The sequence below is a fragment of the Choloepus didactylus genome, chromosome 9, assembly GCF_015220235.1.
Source record: "Choloepus didactylus isolate mChoDid1 chromosome 9, mChoDid1.pri, whole genome shotgun sequence".
In the NCBI taxonomy this organism is placed as follows: Eukaryota; Metazoa; Chordata; class Mammalia; order Pilosa; family Megalonychidae; genus Choloepus; species Choloepus didactylus.
Window position 1 is genome coordinate 91,975,522 of NC_051315.1, and position 23,677 is coordinate 91,999,198.

The window sequence follows — 23,677 nt, forward strand, 5'->3', positions numbered from 1 at the left end:
ACTCTCTTTCTCCCCTCTTCTTCTGAGACTCCAGTTATGTATATGTTAAACCATTTTATATCATTCCACTGATCTCAGATGAGGGCTAAACGTCTGAGCACTAGCAGTTTTCCAGAGATCTGCCTGTATTCCACAGCCAAGCCACCTGATTAGTGAACTCTGAGAGATCCCTCCCTCTGCTTGAAATGTTTTTGCCCCATAACTTTTCATTGGTGGCCCCTTCAAATCTTCAGGTTTCAGTAAAATCTGACATTCTCAGCCTTCCCTGATTACCTACTGCATAGCAGTGCCCAGCTTACCTATGAAACATTATTCCTTAAGCCTATATTAATTCATTCATAGCAGTTCTCACCATTTCAACTTACATATGCATTTATACATGTATCATCATTCTTCTCTCTACTAAAATATATACCCTCCAAGGGTAGGGATTTCATCTGTCTTTTTTCACCAATGGATCCTAGCCCCTGGAACCTTGCCTGGCACTTAATAGGCACTCAATAATATTTATATTTATTTATAAATGAATACTATCCTTATACTGTTTCTTTTGTTCACATACATATGGAATCATATTGTACGTACTGTTTAGAATGCTACAAATTTTGCTTAATTTCTCATATCTTTTCTAAGAATTAAATATAACTTTAATGACTGTTATGTTCCATTGTTTGGGTATATCCAAACCAATTCTCAAATAGTGGTCACTTACACCATTTTTCATTTTTCATTATTATAAGCAAAGCATCCATGAACATTCTTAAAAACAGATCTGTGTTTATGACTATGTTCTTATGATGCACCCATGGAGGGAGTATTGCAGGGTAAAAAGACTGTGTCCATTTTAAAGTTTTGTTGTTTCCAATGAGATATCTCCCAGAAGAGCTCTACTGCCATATATTCTTGCCAGCAGTACCTAAGTCTCATTTTCCCACCCTTCGCTAATGATGGATATTAAAATTTTTAAAAAAACTTTGCCATTTTCTTTGGTAAGAATGATGTTTTTTGTTGCTTAAATTGTATCTCTCTTGATTATTTGTGAGGGTGAATATTTGTTTCATGTATTTATTGGTCATTTGTAGTCCTGTCTGGTGAATGAGAACATTTTAGGAGTCATTTTGAGTTGGATATTTTCTAGCAGTGGGTTTATGAGATTAAGGAGTTTTGTATCCCACTGACCACTTCTTCAGAAGCACAAAATCAAATTTGCTGCAGCCTACTTCTGCCTGAAGGCTAAAATATGCTTCCAAGGTGGGTTGGAGGTCACTGTGTGACTAGGGAATGCCAGCCTCTCATTCAAGGGATAAAACAATGAAAGTATGCGGAAACTGTTCTGGAATTAGAATTAGGATGATTCATTTGAATCCCGTCTCTGCCGCTGTCGTAGCTGTCACCTTGGCTAATCACTCTGCTCCTCAGTTTGCACATCTGTAGAATGGGCACAGGCTAAGGACGAAATGTATGTGCAAAGCCTGGAGACATTATGAGGACCTGCCATATGGTAGGTGCTCAGTGAATGTTCAGTCACCTCTCCCACAGGATGGAAGGTGACTTTTGCTTCTCTTTTGCACCCTGAAGACATTATCCAGCCAATGCCTGTCTGCTCCCCATCTGCTCTCTGTACGGTGCTGCCGTCACCACAGTCGAAGGCATAGGGAGCACCCAAACCAGGATTCGTCCTGTTCAGGTGAGGGCTTTCACTTCTGCTAGGATTTCTGTGCTTTGAAACCACTAATCATAGAAGGAGCCTCTGACTAATGACTAATAGAGTAGAGCTGCTGGACCCGACTGCTTGGTGACCGCCAACAGATGAAACGGAGCTGGGGACCAGGAGTGAAACCTGGGGCCTGTGGGGTTTTGTGACTGATTCTTGGAAAGGTACTCTTAAGAGACTAGAGTTTTTCCTTTTTTAGGAAAACCCTGATATTTTTGGGTTTGTTCTGTATGTTCCTTTTACACAGTGCCTGTCCACCTTATGTCTTCCAAACTCACAAAGAAATGGGACTCATGTTTATGGAGGCATTTAATTTTGTTGTTTTTTAAAGTGGGAAAGAAGATGATTTTAAAGCTGAATTTAAAAAAATGTATCACCAGAGGAGCTAAGATGGTGGCATAGAGAGGAGTGGAAGCCAGTTAGTCCCCCTGGAACAATTCATAAACAACTGAAAAACTAGTAAATAACCTGGAATAACTGCGGGGAGACAAACGGGACTGTCCACTCATCATACACCAACCTGAATTAGGAGGAATGCCTGACATTGCAGCATAAAATCTGTAAGTAAAAACTGTGGACCCGCACCGAGAGCCAAGAGCCCCTCCCTCATGGAAGCCTTGCGATGCTAGAGAGCAGCATTCTCTGAACAAGCTAGTGTACCTCAGCCCAGCTCCAACTGGGGTTTTAATGTTAACTGCTCAATACAGACTGTGAATCCCCAACAAGCAGACAGAGGCTTTTGGTGATGACTGACTTGGGAGAGTCAGGGGACATATCTGTCTCAGGATGGGGAGCCCAGAGGATCAGGTGCTATCTCTGGCCGATGGGTGAATCTGGGAGCTTTCTGTCCCTTTCTCTCTCTCTCAACCTGGGCAGCTCAGAGGAGAAAGCGTCAGCCGTTTTCAACTCACAGCTCTTCGCAGTAGAGAAAGCTTCAGCCATTTTAAAATCTCAGCACTCTGAGTCAGAGAAACAAAGAATCTATCTATATGCAAATGACCCCTCTGGAGGGTGCCTAGCTTCCCAAGAGGAAAGGGAGGGGCCCAGCTCTACTACCTGCCTTACCAGAACCAGACCCCAAAGCCTGGGGGAGGAGAGCTGCAGGCCACACCCCCTTACACCAGCCCTGACAGGCTGACAGGCACACCTGCTGGGCAGAAAAACACAGGGTATGTCAATCCTTTAAGGAAACTGGACAGTGAATATTTCCTCCTTCTGTGACCTGAGCCTGTTCTCCTCTGGGAAAACCTGATTGGGGTGGCCTAGGAAGTCAGATGCCTAGACAACAAAAAACTACAACCTACACTAGGAAAAACAAAGTTATGGCCCAAAGGAACAAACTTACACTTCAACTGAGATATAGGAATTTAAACAACTAATGCTAAATCAATTCAAAAAGTTTAGAGAAGATATGGCAAAAGAGATAAAGGCTGTAGAGAAAACTCTGGGCATATATAAGGCAGAAATTGAAAGCTCAAAAAAACAACCAGCAGAATCTATGGAAATGAAAGGCACAACACAAGAGATGAAAAACACAGTGGAAACACACAACAGCAGATCTCAAGAGACATAAGAAAACACTCAGGAACTGGAGAACAAAACACCTGAAAGCCTGCACACAAAGAAGCAGATGAAGAAAGTATGAAAAAATAAGACCAACGTCTCCGGGAACTTAAGGATGAAATGAAATACAAGAATGTACGTATCATTGGTGTCCCAGAAGGAGAAGAGAAGGGAAAAGGGGCAGAAGCAATAATAGAGGAAATAATCAATGAAAATTTCCCATCTCTTATGAAAGACATAAAATTACAGATCCAAGAAGTGCAGCATACTCCAAACAGAATAGATCTGAAAAGGCCTATGCCTAGACACTTAATAATCAGATTATCAAATGTCAAAGACACAGAGAGAATCCTGAAAGCAGCAAGAGAAAATCAATCCATCACATACAAAGGAAGCTTAATAAGACTATGTGCAGATCTCTCAGCAGAAACCATGGAGGCAATAAGGAAGTGGGGTGATATATTTAAGATACTCAAAGAGAAAAACCTCCAACCAAGAATCCTATATCCAGCAAAACTGTCCTTCAAATATGAGGGAGAGCTCAAAATATTTTCCAACAGGCAACGAGAGACTTTGTGAACAAGACACCCGCCCTACAGGAAATACTAAAGGGAGCACTACCGAGTGATAGAAGACAGGAGTGAGAGGTTTGGAACACAATTTTTGGGGGGAGATGGTGGCACAACAAGGTATGTACACTGAACAAAGATAACTATGAATATGATTGAGAGAGGAGGGTTGGGAGCGTATGGGACACCAGAAGAAAGGAGGAAAGATAAAGATTGGGACTGTGTAACTCAGTGAAATCTAGAGTGTTCAACAATTGTGATAAAATATACAAATATGTTCTTTTACGAGGCAAAACAAGTGAATGTCAACCTTGCAAGATGTTAAAAATGAGGAGTCATTGGGGGAGGAATGCAATCGACATAAACTAGAGACCATAAGTAACAGAATCATTGTATTATGCTCCCTTTAATGTAACAAAGGTGATATACCAAGGTAAATGCAGATAAGAGGTGGGGATAGGGGAGGGGTGTGAGACACTTGATATTGGTGGTGTTGTCTGACTCTTTATTCTACTTTGATTTAAGGTTATCTTTCATTTTGCTGCTTCCTAGTGTCATTTTTTTTCTTCCTCTTTCTTTTTCTTTTACCTCTCTACCTTCTTTGACTCTCCCTCCTGCCTTGGGGATGCCCTTATATAGATAGTGGTGAGGGTGGTGAACCCATAAATATGTGACTATACAGGGAACCATCAATTGTTTACTTAGGTTGGAACGTATGGCATGTGAACAAAACCATCTTAAAAAAAAATGGGTCTCACTGATAGGAACTAATTATAGTATGTAAACTCATAGACATGAAATATAAAGTACCAAGATAAAGAACGAGGCTAAGGAATGGGGAGCGGTTGCTTAGTATGAGCAGAATGTTCAACTAGGATGAACTTAAATGTTTGGAAATGAACAAAGGTGTCAGTAGCAAGATGTAAGGATAACCAACAGTGCTGAAAGCTGTGTAAAGTTGGTGGAAAGGGTAAGCTCAGAGTCATGTATGTCACTAGAAGGTAAGTTGGAGGTCAAAAGGTGGGAATGTATAAAACTGAATCCTGTGGTGGGCAATGTCCGTGATTAACTGTACAAATATTAGATATCTCTTTCATGAACCAGAACAAATGTATGACACCATAACTAGAAGTTAATAATAGAGAGGCATATAGGGAAAAAATATATACCTATTGCAAACTATATACTACAGTTAACTGTATTTCAGCATTCATTCATGAATAGTAACAAATGTACTATACCAATACTATGAGTCAGCAATGGATGGGGGTTAGTTAGGGATATGGGAGGATTCGAGTTTCCTTTTCTTTTTTTTTTCTTTTTTTTCTTCTTTTGCTCTATTTCTTGTCTGGAATAATGAAAAGGTTCTGAAAATTGAACAAAAATTAAGTGTGGTGATGGATGCACAGCTGTATGAGGGTACCGGAGGCAACTGATTGTCCACTTAGAATCTTTGGATAATTGTATGGTATGTGAACAATCTCAATAAAAATTTAAAAAAAAAAAGAAAATATATATATATATCAGCTACCAGAAAGATTTGTTAAATTTATGGCTTCTTCAGAAGACAGATAATAGGAGTTGTCCATGAATTTTGGGGCTCTTCTCCTAAGGCAGCACCTGGTTAGAGCTTTTACCTCAAGCAAAAGGGTACCTCCAGACTTTAAATTATTTATACAATACTCAAAATAATGCTGTTGCTACTTGGTTTTAATTTAAGTTAATGAAGGTCACTTATGAGGAGAGGGTGGAATAAGGAAGAGATGGGGGCAACAGAGAAATTGGTGAAACTTTAAATTCTCTAGATTTGAAGGAATCTTGCATTCTCTTTATTTTCTGTGAAACCTCATTACTTGGAGGAGAGAATTCTGCCTGGATGCTCTCGTGAGCCTTGGCCACACACAGGCCTACAAACACCCTTCCTGTCATTTAGTAACTGAGGCAGTGCTCCTGTTGTTACAGTACAGCTGGAAGACAGCTCCCAAATGGGGGTATACATTATAAATTAGACAAGAGAAAATTCTCAGGGAAAAAATGGTATGAAAGAGAAATAAAGGTAATGGATTCTTCTTGATGGTCTCTGGATTGACAATGGCACACTGCAAAGACTGTAGTGGGAGGATAAAAGGTACTCAAGAAATACTTTGAGATTAATTTTTTTACTGTTTCTCAACTTGAATGTAATCTGTTCATTTCTCTGAAGGATTTCCAGGGAGTAACCCTTATTGCAGCGATTTCCAACCTGGAGGGCACATTGGAACCACCTGGGGCCTATAAAAACAATATGGCTTCTCTCCCACCCCCAAACCCAACCCCTCTGAGATGTGGCTTGGGTCTTAGAAATTTTAAAGCTCCCCAGGTAATGCTGAGAACCACTGCCTTAAGGAAGCACAAAAGTCGGTGAGGCCTAATAGCATTTAGGGATCTTGTTAAAATGCAGATTCTGATTAAGTCGTTCTGGGATGGACCCAAGATTCTGCAGTTTTAACCTTTCTGTGCTTCCAGGAGAGGATTGCCAAGTGTCACAGCACCCAGTGTGGATTCTGCACCCCCAGGATGGTGATGTCCATATACACACTGCTGAGGAACCACTCGGAGCCCTCTCTGGATCAGTTAACTGATACCCTTGGTGGTAGGTTCTATGTGTGGGTACTTGTATTTTTGAGTAATAATAATAATGATAGGAAATTTGGGGCACCTACCATGTGCCACCTACTGTATTAAATGTTGAATGCAGATTATCTCATTTAATCCTCAGAATAATTTTATAAGATAGGCATTGCTATTACACCCATTTTACAGATGGGGAAACTGAAGTTTGAGAGAGTAATTTACTAATTGTTATGCCATCAGTAAGTGGAGGAGTTGATTTGTTCAAATTAGTATTCAAAGGACACGTTGCAATGAGATGATGTATCTCTTAAGTATATCTTAATTTAAAAGAGTCCCCCTCCCTCTTTTATTGTTTGCTTGTTTTTATGATCAGTTGAAAGTCAGTTTATTCATTTGCCCTTGGAAAGAGTCCAGTTATCTCTGCAGGCTGCCCCACCATATTAAATATCAGAAGGCTGCTTGTGAGAAAAACACTGGCTTGAACACTGGCTTAATGATTTATTGTGAAGCAGTGAGCCCAGTTGCTTCCAAAGTGTAATAAATATCGTTGTTGCTCTACAATATCTTTGTTCTATCAACTGCAAGCTTAGCTCTTGAATATGATTAGAGGTGAAGAGTTTTGGGCTTGAAATCATTGTGTTCTTTGAGCACTTGTCACAAGCAGAGGATATAAAAACTGTTGACAGGAAGTACCAGGAGCTGTTTCATGTCTCAGACTCACAACCAAATCTCCTAAATCACAGATGGAAAAATGTGAATTTGTAGATTAGGTAGACCAAAATATCAAATGGAGTTTCCTTCTTGGATGGGGTCTTATTTCAATATACATTTGGCAGACTGTGCCTCTACCTAGGTTACTTGATTAACAGAGCTGGGTTTTTCTCCTTCAGGTAACCTGTGTCATTGCACTGGATACAGGCCCATAGTAGATGCATGTAAGACTTTCTGTAAAGTAGGAAAGAACACATTCTTGAGTAGGAGTTGTCAGATGTGAGGGAACGACCATGGTTACTAATACAAGGCTGCTTCTTACCTCAAAGTCTATAATTGCTGTTTTTATTTGGTCTTGGGTAGGGTACTTACCCTCATCCATTGAGTTTGCCCATAGTTACATCATGAGCACCAAAGCTCTTTGACATTGGCTCCAGGTCACTGAGTCCAAGGGGTCTCTCCTGACCCGTTCGTCTGGGTTGGGTCCTCTTCCCTGGTGTGCCTGGAGCCTCTGTGCATGCCCCTTCACAGTGTTGGTCAGGCTGTGGCATATGTAGTTGCTTGATTGCTCTTCTGTCTCTTTATTGGACTATGGGCATCTCTACAGCAGAGGCTGTGTATCTCCAGGGCTAGTCACCATGCTTTGTTGAGTGGCCACCCAATAAATATTTGTTGATGAATGAATGAACAAACAACTTTGAAAATGAGGGACATAAGCTTGCCCTTTGGAAGTTCAACTATGAACTCATCACATTATGGAGCAGAAAAGGGTGGTAATAATAATACTTGTTAATATTTATTTAAAATAATATCTGAAATAGTAAATGTTAACAGTTAGTAGCTGTTGATACATATAGCAATGTCAGGCTCTGTTTTAAGATCTTTTTGTAGTTTAACTTATTTAATGATCACTACTATTCAAAATTTCTTACAAGCTTATATTTTTTATTAGAAGTTAGTTTGGGTATTAGTACAAATGGCTCTTTCATGACATCTAACAATATTGATTCATATTATGTTTCAACTGGCAGTCACCCACTTTTTTTAATACTTCCCAGAATCAGTAGTAAATTTTTGTTTTTGTTTTTTACTTTTTTCACTCCCTAGACTACTGGCTGCTGTCAAAGTAAAGAAAATGGGATTTACTGTTTGGATCAAGGAATAAATGGATTACCAGGATTCGAGGAAGAAGATAAGGTCAGTGAAATATAAATTTTTGTAAAGTTTTCTTAGTAAACCTATACTCTTAGAAAGGATAGATGATGGCCCAAGTTGGTTAATTTGAGGTATGTCAACATGTCCCCTCTCTCAGTCTCACTTCACCTCTACCAAAAAAGTTTCTATCCTAGCAACATGTCCCTCATTGCAGTTATTACTCCTGTTCAAATACAGCTGTCTATGGGAGAGCAAACACTCTGATCTCTTAGAGTGCCTTTGTTTAAACAAGCCTGTTGAAGTCCTTTTTCAAGTGCCAGAATTTGAAGTGGAGATGTCAGGGAAGTGGAAGAGCAGGCAGAGGGAGTAGTGAGAGGATAGGTAGCATTTCAGGAAATGTTCTTGTTCTCGGCTGTGCTGGGTGCCGCAGCCTGCCTCCTCTAGTGTCCCCAGCCGGCACAGAGGATGTGCAGGGAGGCCCACTGACATCTGCACTGAGTTGCTATACACAGACCAGGAGTGTGTCAGAGCACGTGACATGACCAGAGCCCAGGGATTGTAACTGGTCATCTGCTTGCTTGTCTGTCTGCTTGCTCTGAATGCATGTCTGTCCTCCTCCTACCTCATTCTACAAAGAATTTAAAGTAGTTACCTGATGACAATAACTTTGGTACTTTCTCTTTTTCAGACAAGTGCAAAACTCTTCTCAGAAGAGGAGTTTCTGCCATTGGACCCAACCCAGGAATTGATATTTCCTCCAGAGCTAATGGTAAGCAAGGCAGTGTTGGGCTATCCTAGAGGAATTCAGGGTGAAATGTCGGGAAGGGTTTTTGCTTATGGATCCCCTCAAGAGCTGATTGGCAAATAAGTAATACTCATCTGACATTGTTAGCCCAAGGTTGAAAGAGAATGGGACCCAGGCAGAGGTGGGGGGATGAAGGGGGAGTCACCACGAGGGACAGTTGAGTTGACTGTAAGAAGCAGAAGATAGGATCTATTAAAAATGTCATGAAATGACATACCAACATTTGTACATGTAGACTGTTTTCTAGTTCTACTGTTCTTCCATAGAACAATTTGACAAAATTAAGCCTGTTAAAATATTTTTAAACATTAAAATGAATTCCTTTGAGATATCACATCAATGAAGAGAAGATATATATGTATGGTCCCAGAAGAAGAAAAATCTTGTCATACTTGCATACTGAATTCTGATTCCTAATGAAACTCTACTTTTATGTCCCCCCACCACTTTTTAAAAAAGATCTGTATTTCCTTTCTCTAGTCCCACAAAGATAGAACAGAAACAGGTGGAAATGTTGGCACAAGGTGATCTTGAATCCCCGTTACTTTTGAAACAGATGATGGCTGGGAAACAACCACAGAGGACCAGGGTTTTTGGTGGAGATAGAATGAAATGGATTTCTCCAGTGAGCCTGAAGGAACTTCTAGAAGCTAAAGTCAAGTATCCCCAGGCTCCTGTTGTCCTGGGGAACACCTCTGTGGGTATGTAGAACCCCAGGGCCTTCTTATGGAGAAACTGAGGAAAATGGCTTTGGGGGAAAAACTCACGTATTGTGTGTTCTCTGGAAAAGCAGCCTGAAATAGTTTTTTTAGTCATTTAGACTCAACTTCCCCAGCATGGCTCAAGAGACCATCAAACTACCTTTAAATAGATAAATCCCCATTGTCCCTAACAGAGTTGCCTGTAAGAGGCTTGCTCCGTAGCTAATCAGCAGCAGGGTTTCCAGTGACAGCCCTCCTGCCTTTCCATTAGGGCTTGATTTGGGGCTTGTATTTGAAATTGCTCTTTGTTTCCTCTCTTGGTGGTCCTCAATAACTGTTGTATGTTTTTCTTAAACTGTACTAACAGGATTTTTGTTGTATCCAATGTAGGCTCTGTTTGACTGCCTGTCTCTCTGAGGAGCCCCCAGAGTCCTCCCGAAGAGACTTTTGCAGATGCCACACAGCCAAAGTTTTAAGGCTGACAATTCCAAAGACTCTACCAAGTTTAATGCAAACCATCCATTCACTATATGTGTGACTTGGCAATACCCAGATGAGTTGAAAGAGATGAAGATTTTATATATTTAAAGACATAAATTTTAATCACAGTTTCAAAATTATAAAGGTCATTTGTCCCCTTCATCCTAGTCTTTTTTTTCCTTTCTAAATCCTTTAGGACCTGAAGTGAAATTTAAAGGTGTCTTTCACCCAGTTATTATTTCTCCTGATAGAACTGAAGAACGTTGTGTTGTGAACCATACATGTAATGGTGAGTTTTCATTTCAGTATAAACATCCCCTGTTTGTAGCTCTAATGTAATAGACATCTTGAGGTCAGTGGTGATCACATTGCATTATTTTCAAATGACTTCCTTTCAGGGCTGACCATAGGTGCCAGCCTCAGCCTGGCTCAGGTGAAGGACATCCTGGCTGATGTGATCCTGAAGCTCCCAGAAGAGAAGACACAGACACACCGTGCTCTCTTGAAGCATCTGGGAACTCTGGCCGGGTCACAGATCAGAAGCATGGCTGTACGTATTTGATGACAGTGAACTCCCTGGTGTGTGTCCCCTGGGTGACTGTTCCTTATGAATCATGACATTGCCACTCTTTTGGAATAGGCAAAAAGAATTCTTCTCCAATCCCTTGCTTAACATTTATTTTAGCACTTTTTGTTTTTGGTAATTATACTCCTGGGGAGAAAATAACTCATAATTTTTAAAAAGTCTTTAGGTGGCCACATCATGAGCAGACACCTAGATTCAGACCTGAACCCTCTCCTGGCTGTGGGCAATTGTACCCTCAACTTGCTTTCCAAAGGTAAGTGACAGCTCTTGCTTGGAGATGACTAAACCTGCTCTTCTGTCCTTTCTTCTTTCTGTGGTGGCAGGAAGTCTTATTTTGCAAGTGACTCTCTGCCTCTCTGTGCTGGCAAAGTTGGTCAGTCTGATCCTAATACCACACGACCTCAGTATCTTCATCTCTTTCTTTTTGTGATCATGTGTCATCTTAGTTGGGGAAGGTTTGCATTCCGAGTTTTCAATTTAAGTAACATCTCTTTTAAAAGGCATACAACAAGAAACAGCTTTTGTGATATGAGTATAGACATCAAAAGCTTCTTAGCCTTCTTGCCCGAATTATGTTTTGTTATAGCTTTAAATGGTTCCTCCCCCAATATATTGATTCTATATTGAGAATCTATGTATTAAAGTTCTTTGGATGCTGGATAACAGGGTAAATAAATAAGACAGAAATTCGCTGTCCATAAAATCATGAAAGGTCAGTTGTTTAGTTGCCTTTGTATGTCTGGGACCTAGCAGAGTTCCTTTCTATAATCAATAAACATTTGTTGAATGACTTGACCAATATATTAAAAGGAATATTAAGATCTACTCCCTACTTCTAAAGCTCAAAGTAAACTGTGCTGTTCAGGAAGATGACTACTAAGGTCCTGTTCTACTTGAAAACTTGGGCTCCTCTGCTGGATAATTTTATTTATAAACCAGCAAGCAAGGCCAGAAAAAAAAAAAAAAAAAAAGTGTTTCCTAGACTGGAAGGAATATTAGAAGATGCTTTATAGGACAAAAGATTTGTTAAGCACAGGAAGACCACTTCCTCCCCAAAACAACCAGTTACCTTGGGTTTTGGGGAGAACTATATCCCAAGTTTTGGTCTTTTGATTGATTAATAAACAGAATAGATTCCTGGGAAAGTGTGATTTCTTTCCACAAAAGGAGAACGGCAGATTCCTTTAAATGAGCAGTTTCTCAGAAAGAGCCCCAAAGCAGACCTTAAGCCTGAAGAAATCCTGATCTCAGTGAACATCCCCTACTCGAGGAAGGTGAGAATGTCCTTCCAGTGTCCTGGTTTTACCTGTGAGCCTACAGCTTGTCTATTCCAAAACATAGTGGGTTTAGAAAGCATTGTGTGTTTCCTGGGAAGATAGAGCCCAATTTCAGGAAGTAGTTTGAGGTCATTATCTTAAAAAGAATTGTGAATAGTTACCTTTTACTTGTGTTAAGTACTCCCCTATAGTTTCTAGAATTAGGAGACCTTTATTTTGCCTTTCTCTCTCTCTCTGTTTCTCTCTCTCTCTCTCTTAAACTCTAAAGTTACTAATAAATGTATTTTTCATTTTTTAACTGTGGTAAAATATACATAACTTAAAATTTGCCATTTTAAGCTTTTTGAGTGAACAATTCAGAGGCATTAATTATATTCACAATGCTGTACAACCACTACCACTATCCATTTCCATAATTTTTCATCACCTCTGTACCTATTAAGCAATAATTGCCAACACCCCCCCCCCCCAATCTCTGGTAGTCTCTAATCCACTTTCTGTCTTTATGAATTGACCTCTTCTAGGTATTTCACATAAGTGAAATCAAACAATATTTGTCCTTTTATGTCTGGCTTATTTCACTCAGCACAGTGTCTTAAAGTTTCATGCATGTTGTAGCATGTATCAGAACTTCATTCCTTTTTATGGCTGAGTAATATTCCATTGTGTGTATATATCTAACAGATTTTTTAAAATATCTTTGTCCATAACTCTGTTTCCTAAATAAAACTTAAACAATATACTTCTAGTTATATCTTGGAATTTGGGAAAAAAGGCTAAAAACCCACCACTTTTTCAATAGAACTTAGTGGAAAGAATAAGTACTTTGGAATCAGACAGCGTTGGGTTTGAATCCTGATTTCAATCTGACCCTGAGCTACTTGCTGGGTCGCTCAGAGCCTTAGGTTCTTCATCCGTAAAGTGGGAATAATCAAGCTTGCCTTGGAGGGTTTGAGGAGGATCAAAAGAAGCAGCAGATATAATCTGCCTAGCACATAGATGGCACTCAGTGTGTGTCTACATGTACTACTTAACTTTTGCTTTCAGTGGGAATTTGTGTCAGCCTTCTGACAAGCCCAGCGGCAACAGAATGCACTAGCAATAGTCAATTCTGGAATGAGAGTCTTCTTTGGAGAAGGGGAAGGCATCATTAGAGAGTTTTCCATCTGCTATGGAGGTGTTGGTCCAACCATCATCTGTGCAAAAAATTCCTGCCAGAAACTCGTCGGAAGGTATGCCCTTAAACACTAAATAAAGAAGCAGGTTTTTTTGTGGTGAGATGTAATTACCAGAAGAAAAATGCTTAGTACCTTTCTATGTAATGGCATGGAATTCCAGTAAGATTTCATGATTGTGTGTAACTATATTTCCATATGTCTTGATTTTAGTGAATCCCGCAGTGGTTAATATATACTATGTCTGTGTGTGTGTGAGTGTGTGCACATATGTGGAAGGAAAGGAGAGAGAGAGGGAAACAGCTTAACTCCCAATAATGTATAGCACCCAGACGGAGTAAGCCACATGAGTAAAATGTGTATTCTTTATTGTGGAAAATAAATTCCCATGATGAAAAATAGATTATGTGAGTTTGTTCTACAAGAAATTGCTAAATGCATTTGCTCGACTCACTTTTTATTTCTATAGGTAATACTAATAGCTAATGTTTCTTCAGCATTTACTAGGTATCAGGTACCATTCAGGAGATACTGAGCAGTGGAAGAACATGAATTTGAGTCATTCGGGCCACCTGGGTCCAAATCTCAGCTTGACCTCTTGTAACTAAGTGATCTCAGTCAGCTTACTTAGCCTCATGGTACCTCAGTTTCCTCATCTGTCAAAAGGAGCTCATCATACCTTCCTCACAAAGCAGTTGAGAAGGTTAAATGAATGAGCACACACACAAAGTGCTTAAAGCAGAGCCTAGCATTCAGTAAGCACTTTAGTGATGTAGGGTCAGTTACCACTGGGCTGCCACAGATTGTCATTTATTTCCTGTGAGGTGGGTGCTACTACTGTTCCCCTTTTGCACATGTGGAAGTGGCCAGGCCCTTTCAGACACCTTGTGGGTGATGGAGCAATGACTTGAAGTCGGGTTGCCTGATCCTGTAGCTTGTACTCTTAATTCCTGCATGAGACCATCATTGTTTGTCTTACATGTTGGTGGAACCTGAGAGGTAATGAGTTCTGTCAGGCTGCAAGTCTTCTCTGTTGACTCACCCAGGCCCTGGAATGAAGAGATGCTGGATGCAGCCTGCAGGCTGGTTCTGGACGAAGTCTCCCTCCCAGGCCCGGCTCCAGGTGGGAGGGTGGAATTCAAGAGGATTCTCATCGTCAGCTTCCTCTTCAAGTTTTACCTGGAAGTGTCACAGATTTTGAAGAAGATGGTAAACAGAACTGACAATGTATTAGCTTTCCCAGTGCTAGGGGCTATAGTGACAGCCAAAGTACAGAAAACAAGCCCTGCCAAATAGCCTAGAATATAGATAGAATATTTACAGGCTTGCTGGGCAAACATCAGAATGTTTGTTGATGGGGTGTGAGTTTGGGAAAGAATTGCAAATACAGCTCAGAGTTGTGCAGGATTTTGTTTTATACCACTCAGTTTTGTTTCTGACCTGTTGTTTTTCTAGATGGTGTGCAGAAAAATTCTTAGTTATTTGAATACATTTTCCCTAGTAAAGCATTTCCTTACCTTGTTGAGGTTTACCTTCACGCTTTTGACTCTCCTCTCTGGGTTCAGATTCATTCCTCTCACCTTTAGTATGAAGATGGCAGCCACTCCACATGCTTGTCATGAAATGGGTCATTACAGGAAAGGGGCTTAATATGATCCCTTCAGAGGGACGTAATGAAAACTTCTTAGCAGTCCTGATAGTAGTAATTATAGTCCAGGTATTCTTTTGTCTTTATAACAAATGATTAGAGTTATAAGATTGTTGGCTAGGGAGGTTACACTATGAACAGAATTTCTCTGAATAATTTGCTAGACCAAAGGGAAATTAAACAATATTGACCTTGCTAACCCATGCTACAATCAGCTGACCAATGTAGACTAGAAGCCAAGAACACCCTTCATGTGGTATAGAGATTATTGTGATCACTTTAAACAAGAGACACAAAATTCTCTCTTATTTCTTTTGAGAGTATCTTCTCATTATAGACGGGACCCACTAAGAACCGAAAGAGTTGTATCAAATTGTTTTTAGAATGGAAGCTTGAAAACATATGTAAGTATATATGTCACCAGGTAATCAAAAGAGATTAAGTATAGTCAATTGTAGCCTCGTCTAATTTATAGCAAACTAATACAATTTCTTGGTAAATCAAGTGATATAATTTAAAATGTCTGCCTTGGAGTTTAATACCTTTATGTCAACTCCCTCCCTTTGAAAATCCTTTATTGGCTTTCCTTTTTATTAAATTTTTTTAATTATAAAAATAATTGTTGGGTATATTGTTCCAAGTTTCATATAAAGATCAAAATGACCACTTTCCCTCACGTCTAAGAAGTGTTTTTCCCAAGGACCAGGAATAGCGGGCATGCAGCCTTCCACATTTTCCTTTCTATGCAGTTTGCCAGGTGGTACAGAGCAAAGTTTGAGGCTCACTCGCAATGATGTCCTTTTGCTCTGATTTCTTCCTGGTTTAAGTATTCTCTTCTGTTCTCTTTAATTTACTAACTTCTATGTTCCTGTTTTATTAGTTCGTATGTCCTCAAAGTCTTTAGGAAAGTATGTGAGATAGTCATCAGAAACATAGAGATGTTATAGGCCAGTAGTATATTATATTCATTTGGCTTTTCCTAACATGTTGTAGTAGGTCTGTACCTTTCAGAGTTCACATCCTTGAGATCAGAGAGCTGCCTGTAGCCCCAGGCTTCTGAACCCAGTGAGATGTTTGCTAAGAATTGCCTTAGCCTCCCTCCCAAAGCCATTCTGGCACATTTTAAATATCTACAACTGCTCAACTTTTCAGGACCCTCTTCACTATCCTAGCCTTGCAGATAACTATGAAAGTGCTTTAGAAGATATCCATTCCAAGCATTACTGGAGTATATTCAAGTACCAGGTTAGTGGCTTTTTTGTTTTGTTTTTTGTTTTTTGTTTTTTAATTCCAGGGATTTGCTCAGTAGCTCCTTCACCTGTGGCTCTGTAATCCCACCTGTGTCTCAGTGATTCTCACGCTTTATAAACACAAGCTCCCCTTCTGGTGACTTCACACCCTCCTTTAGTGTTAAAGTTTTCAGATCAATGAAGAATTGCAACTAAAAATAAATCAAAGGACTGGTAATTTTAAAGAAAAATATCTATTTTGCTCTTGAAGGTCGTGTGCATTGTACCGTGACCTAGTATCACCAACACAAATGAACTAGCTAGCTGGCCACGTGCTTTCTGCCCTAGGCATTCTGGAAGTCAGAGTATCACCAAGGTGATATTTTTCCTATTCCCCTACATTTGTAGCCTTAAGTCCACCTTTATTTAATGGTGTCTGGGCCAAGTTGTAACTTATTTCTAGCTTATAAAGTCAGGATGAACTCAACAACCAGAAAGACAAGGAAGGGGTGGGGGACTTACTACTTCATTTTATGTATATTGTAATAACTATAAAATTGAAGTTTATATTTAAGTAAAACAAATATGAACATTGAAACAATAAATGCTTGTTTGTATGCAATAGGAATTAGTTCAGTGCATCTTGCACATACTCCTTATGCGAAGTTAGTTGTAGAAATCACACAATTTCCTGTCTAATCTTTATTCTAAAGTTGCTTGACATTTTACTTCTTGTCATTTATATTATGAAAAAAAATAGTTTTTTTTTTTTTCCAAATAGCAATAATGCGGAAAATGTTTTCAATTTACACATGACACTCACCTTTCCCCCTAATATTCCAGGCCTACCCCCTCCCTGGGGAATTGTAGACGTAGCTCAAGATGAAGCTTTATTTTTTTTTAACTTCCTCAAGTAGGTTGGCAATGGATGAGGCCCACTGTTCTTGATTTCCTTGAGCAGCAGAGGGCATCAGAGAACTGTATTTTTCAGTTATTTTTACATCAAGTTTCCCATTATAGTTACGGCTCTCTTCTGTTTTTGTATTTGTTAAATTAACTCCAAATGTTCAGACAGGAAAAGAAAGCAAAATATCTGCATGAAAAGAAAATGTGCTATTTGATCAGGGGATCCTAGACAGCTACAATCATTTTCTTTCATTCCTATGCGGTTCATTAGACCATGACTTACTTTGAAAGTGGAAAATCTTCAGCAATGATTAAAATGAATACCATTTTAGGTCTATTGGGATGTCTCATTTGTTGTCAATATGTACTGAATATGTTTTGTGTGTTTTTTTTTTAATTAAATTCAGTTTTATTGAAATACATTCACACACACCATACAATCATCCGTGGTATACAATCCACTGTCCACAGTATGATAACATAGTTATGCGTTCATCACCACAATCTATCTTGAACATTTTCCTTACATCAGAAAGAACCAGAACAAGAATAAAAAATAAAAGTGAAAAAAGAACACCCAAATCATCCCCCCATCCCACCCCATTTGTCCTTTAGTTTTTATCCCCATTTTTCTACTCATCCATACACTAGATAAAGGGGTGTGATCCACAAGGTCTTCACAATCACACTGTCACCCCTTGTAATCTACATTATTATATAATTATCTTCAGGAGTCCAGACTGCTGGGTTGGAGTTTGGTAGTTTCAGGTATTTACTTCTAGCTATTCCAATACATTAAAACCTAAGAGGTGTTATCTATATAGTGCATAAGAATGTCCACCAGAGTGACCTCTCGACTCCATTTGAAATCTCTCAGCCACTGAAACTATTTCGTCTCATTTTGCATCCCCCTTTTGGTCAAGAAGATACTCTCAGTCCCACGATGCCAGGTCCACATTCATCCCCGGGAGTCATATTCTGCATTGCCAGGGAGATTTGCAACACTGGGAGTTGGGTCCCACGTGGGGGGGAGGGCAGCAAGTTCACCTGTCGAGATGGCTCAGTTAGAGAGAGAGAGGGCCACATCTGAGCAACAAAGAGGTACTCAGGGGGAGACTATTAGGCACCATTACATGCAAGTTTAGACTCTCCTTTGCGGTAACGAGCTTCATAAGGGCAAGTCCCATGATCGAGGGCTCAGCACATCAAACCGCCAGTCCCGATGTTTGTGACAACATCAACACCAGTCCAGGTGAGGATGTCCAACACATCCGCACATTCCCCCAGAACCTCGGGCTGGGGAGGGGGAGGCTGTGCTGGAGAGGATGTGGAGAAAGAGTCACACTTATTCATTGTTGGTGGGAATGTAGAATGGTGCAACCACTCTGGAAGACAGTGTGGAGGTTCCTCAGGAAGCTAAATATAGATTTGCCATATGACCCAGCTATTCCATTGCTAGGTATATACTCAGAGGAACTGAAACTTAAGACACAAACTGACATTTGTAAACCGATATTTATTGCAGCATTATTCACAATTGCCAAGAGATGGAAACAGCCCAAATGTCTATCAAAGGACGAGTGGATAAACAAACTGTGGTATATACACATGATGGAATATTATGCAGCTGTAAGACAGAACAAAGACATGGATCATGTAATAATGTGGATGAACCTTGAGGACATTATGTTGAGTGAAGTTAGCCAGAAACAAAAGGACAGATTCTGTATGGTCTCACTAATATGAACAGACATTAATGAATAAACTTTGGGAGTTAAAAGCTGACAACACAGGTGACCAGGAGATAGAAAGAGGGCAGAGACCAGCCATTTGATGCTGAAGGACTACAGAATGTTTAGGATTGATTGCATAGATCCAGAAATAGATAGCATAATACTGTGTGATGGTAGCACAGTATTGTAAGTACACTGAACAAAGATGTCTGTGAGTAAAGCTGAAAGAAGTGGGATAGGAGAATGTATGACACCAGAGGTAAAGATAGATGATAAAGACTGGGACTGTATAACGTGGCAAAAATTGGAGTGGCCAATGACTGTTACTGAATATGCTTTTAAAATGGCACATTGTGGTACTGAAATACAAAAATATTTAGCTTTTCATTGGTCAGATACCTTAAATTATACTGAGTTGGAAATAGATAAGCTTCAATTGCTTTTTTTATTCCCTAGTATATGTTCTGTTGGTGGCTTGTATCTTCTTGCCTCATGCTATATGATGTAGCCTGGTCTGATGAGGTTCATCTCAAGGAAGGAATCCCTGCCTAACTCAGGGCTTTGGGGGCTGACCCCGTGAACTGCAGTGGGGAGTAGCAAATGGGGTAGAAAGGGAAGGCTTCCATTGCTGTCCCCAGACCTTACCCTGGCTGACCTGATGGATGTCCCTCCCCACAATTCCAGAGAAAGCCCCTGGTCAGCCCTAGCACCAAACACAGTGCTGATCCAGACAGTCAGAGCTCCAGGCAGCCCTGCAGTCAGGCCCATTGTCAAGAGATCCAGGCCCAGAGCTGCCCATCTTCTTTTAGAAAGTAGCCGTGACACCTATGGGCTGGCAATTTCCCTGAAGTTTCCAGCTCCCAGATTCCCAACACCAGCCCCTGTGGCAGCAAAGCCTTCACCCTAGTCTCTGAGCTTTACCGGTATCATGTCTCAGCCTCTTCTTCTTTCTTCATAACTCCACCTCTTCTTCTCCCATCACCCACCCAACTAGAGAAGAGCCGACAACTCTCATATTTGAAATACAGGGGAGACTTTATGTTTCTTAGTCTCCACTTTGGGTAATAGAACATATATATGGTACATACAGAACCAGTAGCAAGACATTTTACTCCATGTGTTTCTAAGAAAGAGTAACATTACTGAGTCATTCCTCAACTTGCAGCTCCCTTTGCCTTCACTCTTTACCAGGATTGTCCAAATGACAAATTTTACCTATTATCTCTTAGAGTCCTCATTCGAAATAGAGAAAGAAAAGCAACTATTCTGGTTGAAGGCATACCCTCATTATTGTCTATAAGCATAGTTATAGCATCATACTTCTCTGTAAAATATTTCTATATATAAACCATACCTAGATACAAACAATTTTGATACAAATTCTTAAAAATATATGAGCATTAGCAAGAAAACATAAATTTACTTTGTCATGAAGAGATTTGTATTCATTTATTTCCACAAATGATTTTTCCGTTAGAGATGTCTGTGGTTTATATTCAGAAAAAAGTGGAAACAGCAGCAGCAACACGTATGGGGTGGCTAGACATCCTAGCTTGCATGGGATCTCAGTTTAAGCTTATTTTCCTTATGTTATTATTAATATGGCTGTTTTCATTCTCAAAATTGTTCTGGTTTGGATATAATTATATAGTTACCCTCTCATGGGAGATGTGTGTAATAGGATTATTTCTATTTTCTGTATAGAAATGTAAGAAGTATATGTTGATTGTTTATTAAATAGGATGCAGACCCCAGGCAGCTTCCTCAAGATCCAGTTGGCCACCCCATCATGCATCTGTCTGGTATTAACCATGCCACAGGTGAATCCATCTACTGTGATGACATGCCTGCCGTGGACCAGGAGCTCTTCTTGATTTTTATAACAAATTCAAGAGCTCATGCTCAGATTGTGTAAGTGATCAAGTTCTTACCCAATAGGCCTTAATGATTGCCTTGCATGTAACTTGTAAGCCACACTATTAGCAAAAGGTACCCACTTCTTGTTTCCCCGCTAGTGAAACGTATTGTTATGAAGAGGGTTGGAGAAATCCAATGCAGATTGGAGATGATTGATCTAAATGTAGAATTTACTACCATTTGTCCCTCCACATGACAACTCCATTATCCTGGGAATTTTTTCCCAGTTGTCTGGCAGAGAGCTGTTGGGGCAGTTCCTTGGTGCATCTTATATCTCTGTCATATCTTATCTCCAAATCACTACAATTTTGATGGTCTTGGGGATGCATGGGCTGCTCTGAGGATCTCTGCTGTGTGTTCTCACCCAGGTCTATTGATCTGTCAGAAGCGCTCAGCCTGCCGGGTGTAGTGGACATTAAAACCGGGGAACAACTTGATGGCATAACCGTCTTAAGCTATATAGGCGAACCTGAGACACTTCTTGCGACAGATGAGGTACTGCATTTTTGCTTTCTGTTTAAAAAATAATTTCCTCAGCTAATAGCACTTGTATTTTCTTAAAGATAGTTGAAAGTTCTACTTTCAACACATCATGAAGAATTCCAATATTTTGAATGCTTATTATAAAACAATATATTCTAATCTTAAATTAAGACAAAAATATTCATTTTTCACAGAAGAAGTTGACTTATATAAAAGATACTTTGATGTTTTATAATTTCTAGTAGTAAGATAATATGCTCTTAGTAAGTATGGAAGAGTAACTGAAGAGAGATAATGATAACTTTTATTTGCTAATCCCGTCACTGCCCCCCACCCCAGAATTGCTCACCAAAGTCCCAGTCTTTGTGTCCAAAATTCAAGTCCAAATTCAAGCAGTATCTCCGCCATGAAGCCTTTCCCCTTCCTTTAATCCAGAAGTTCTCCTTCCCTCTTCTGAGCTCACTATGATTCATTCGTTCATACTACCATTTTTAAATGAGCACCTTCTGTGACTGGCCACTTAACTGAACAAGATAGGTATGGCCCCTTCACTCATGGAGCTTACATTCCAGTGGAGAAGACAAAGTGAGCTCTTTAGTGCACTTGATGCACTTTCTACTTTCTATTGTGTTTCTTTTATTTGCGTCATATATTTTCCCTACCTAGTAAAATTCCTTGAGTGAGGGTCTGTGTGTGATTCATCTGAATATTTCACATGCTGCTTCCCAATATTGTAGGGAAAATGAGTAAAGGAACAGTGATTGCATTATTGCCATTTGAAAGTTTCTGATTATTTAAACTTTGGCTACTGTATCTTAGGTTATCAGAAAATGCAGCAAGGGCAGTGTTCAGCAGGTTTTCTACATAAGTCAGGTTTTGTAGTTCAGGCTTTAGCCAAAAGAACTTCCTAATTTGAAACAGTTGCTGCCACTGGCTCTCACTGGCCAACTTAGATAATAAAAATGAAAGCTTAATGATAGCTTAATGATCAAGAGTTTGAACACCAGGTTGAACTGCCCCTTAACTGGGCTGCACAGCACTGGCAGAAGACAATAGGAATTATGTTCTTCCTATGAATGATAATTAAACAAACAAAGCTGTTCTGGGACACATAATATAGTACTTGCTTTCTGAGGTGTGTTTACATGGACTGTGAGCCTCAGGGGCTGAGTCACAGTGGCAAACTAGACATCTGTGGAGAGCTGAGAAGAGAGCTGTTGTGAATGATTGCTTTTGTCGGTTTAATTCTTTTTTCTTTTCTTTCTTTTTTTAACTTTTGTGTATAGAATTTTATGCCTTTTAAAAAGCATTTCATTGTGGAAATTTTAAACATAGACAAAAATAGAGAGAACAGAACAATGAATCTCCATAGATCCCTTACCTAGATTCAACAATTACCAGTATTTTGCCATGTTATTTCTTTTATCTCTCCTTACACTGCCTCCCCACATCCACCAAACAAATTTTTCTTCTGTATTTAACTTTACAAAAATTTTCATTAGGTTTACGTATATATAGCATAAAATTTGCCATTTTAACCATTTTTAAGTGTGCAGTTCAGTGGCATTAATTACATTTATGATGATGTGCTACCACTACCACCATCTATCACCAAAACTTTTTCAGTCCCCCCAATGAGTATACCCATTAAGCAATAACTCCCCATTGGATTTAATACCATGTTTCTCTGACAATAAAACAACCATATGCTCATTGTGAAAAGTACATAATAGTACAAAGAAGATTAAAAATTTAGTGAAGCAGTTTGATTATCATCAAGGTATAAGATACGAGAGAAAACTAAATGGCCAAGGTGCATTCTTCCAGTCTGGACTATTTTATCTTTCTGTAGCCTTGGTTCTTTTTTTTCCATCTAACTTTCTGGTCCCTATGTAAACTCCTGAGGCTGTCACCTCACCTACAGGTGAAATGATGCTGGCTGCACCCCCTCATCCTCCAGGAAAGGGGCTGCTCCACACATGGTTGTGTCTTGGCTACTATAGTCTCACGTCTTTTCACAAAAAACCTGTGCTCTGACACCTTCCCCCCCAGAAATGTTGTGTTATCCCAGAACTGCCCTCCCCAGTCCATGCCCTCTTGCCCCTCCTTCTCTCTAGTTGAGATGAGCTGTGACTTCCTAGCCCTCCTTGGATGTGACGGGAGCACCAAGTGTTGCCTTTCTCAGACATCCTTGTCAGTGGTGCGGTAGTCACAGTTCAAGCCATGTGCCTGGCTCTCCTAGGACAGCTGGCCCTCGAGCAGCTCTATCAGCTCAGCCTGGAGCCTGAGTCGGCTATGCTTGAAGCAGTGTCCCTCCTGCCCCTCCTCAGCCATCACTGTCCATGACACCTCCAGAGCCCTGAACTTCCTGCTGTGCCTGGGTCAGCAGGCCAGCTCTGACCAGTGTACCTT

The 23,677-nt window shown here is 40.0% G+C and overlaps 1 protein-coding gene across 1 annotated transcript in view; it reads left to right on the forward strand.

Moving 5' to 3' along the window:
* The window catches only part of LOC119543806 (aldehyde oxidase-like), a 90,499-nt gene that overhangs the window by 13,950 nt on the left and 52,872 nt on the right, over positions 1–23,677 (forward strand). The window contains 15 exon segments of the mRNA XM_037848662.1: positions 1,579–1,687; positions 6,352–6,478; positions 7,350–7,411; positions 8,278–8,367; positions 9,014–9,094; positions 9,687–9,831; positions 10,508–10,600; positions 10,710–10,861; positions 11,057–11,150; positions 12,065–12,171; positions 13,222–13,406; positions 14,396–14,558; positions 16,150–16,242; positions 20,607–20,776; positions 21,151–21,277. Of these exon segments, the coding sequence (XP_037704590.1) occupies positions 1,579–1,687; positions 6,352–6,478; positions 7,350–7,411; positions 8,278–8,367; positions 9,014–9,094; positions 9,687–9,831; positions 10,508–10,600; positions 10,710–10,861; positions 11,057–11,150; positions 12,065–12,171; positions 13,222–13,406; positions 14,396–14,558; positions 16,150–16,242; positions 20,607–20,776; positions 21,151–21,277 (1,798 nt within the window).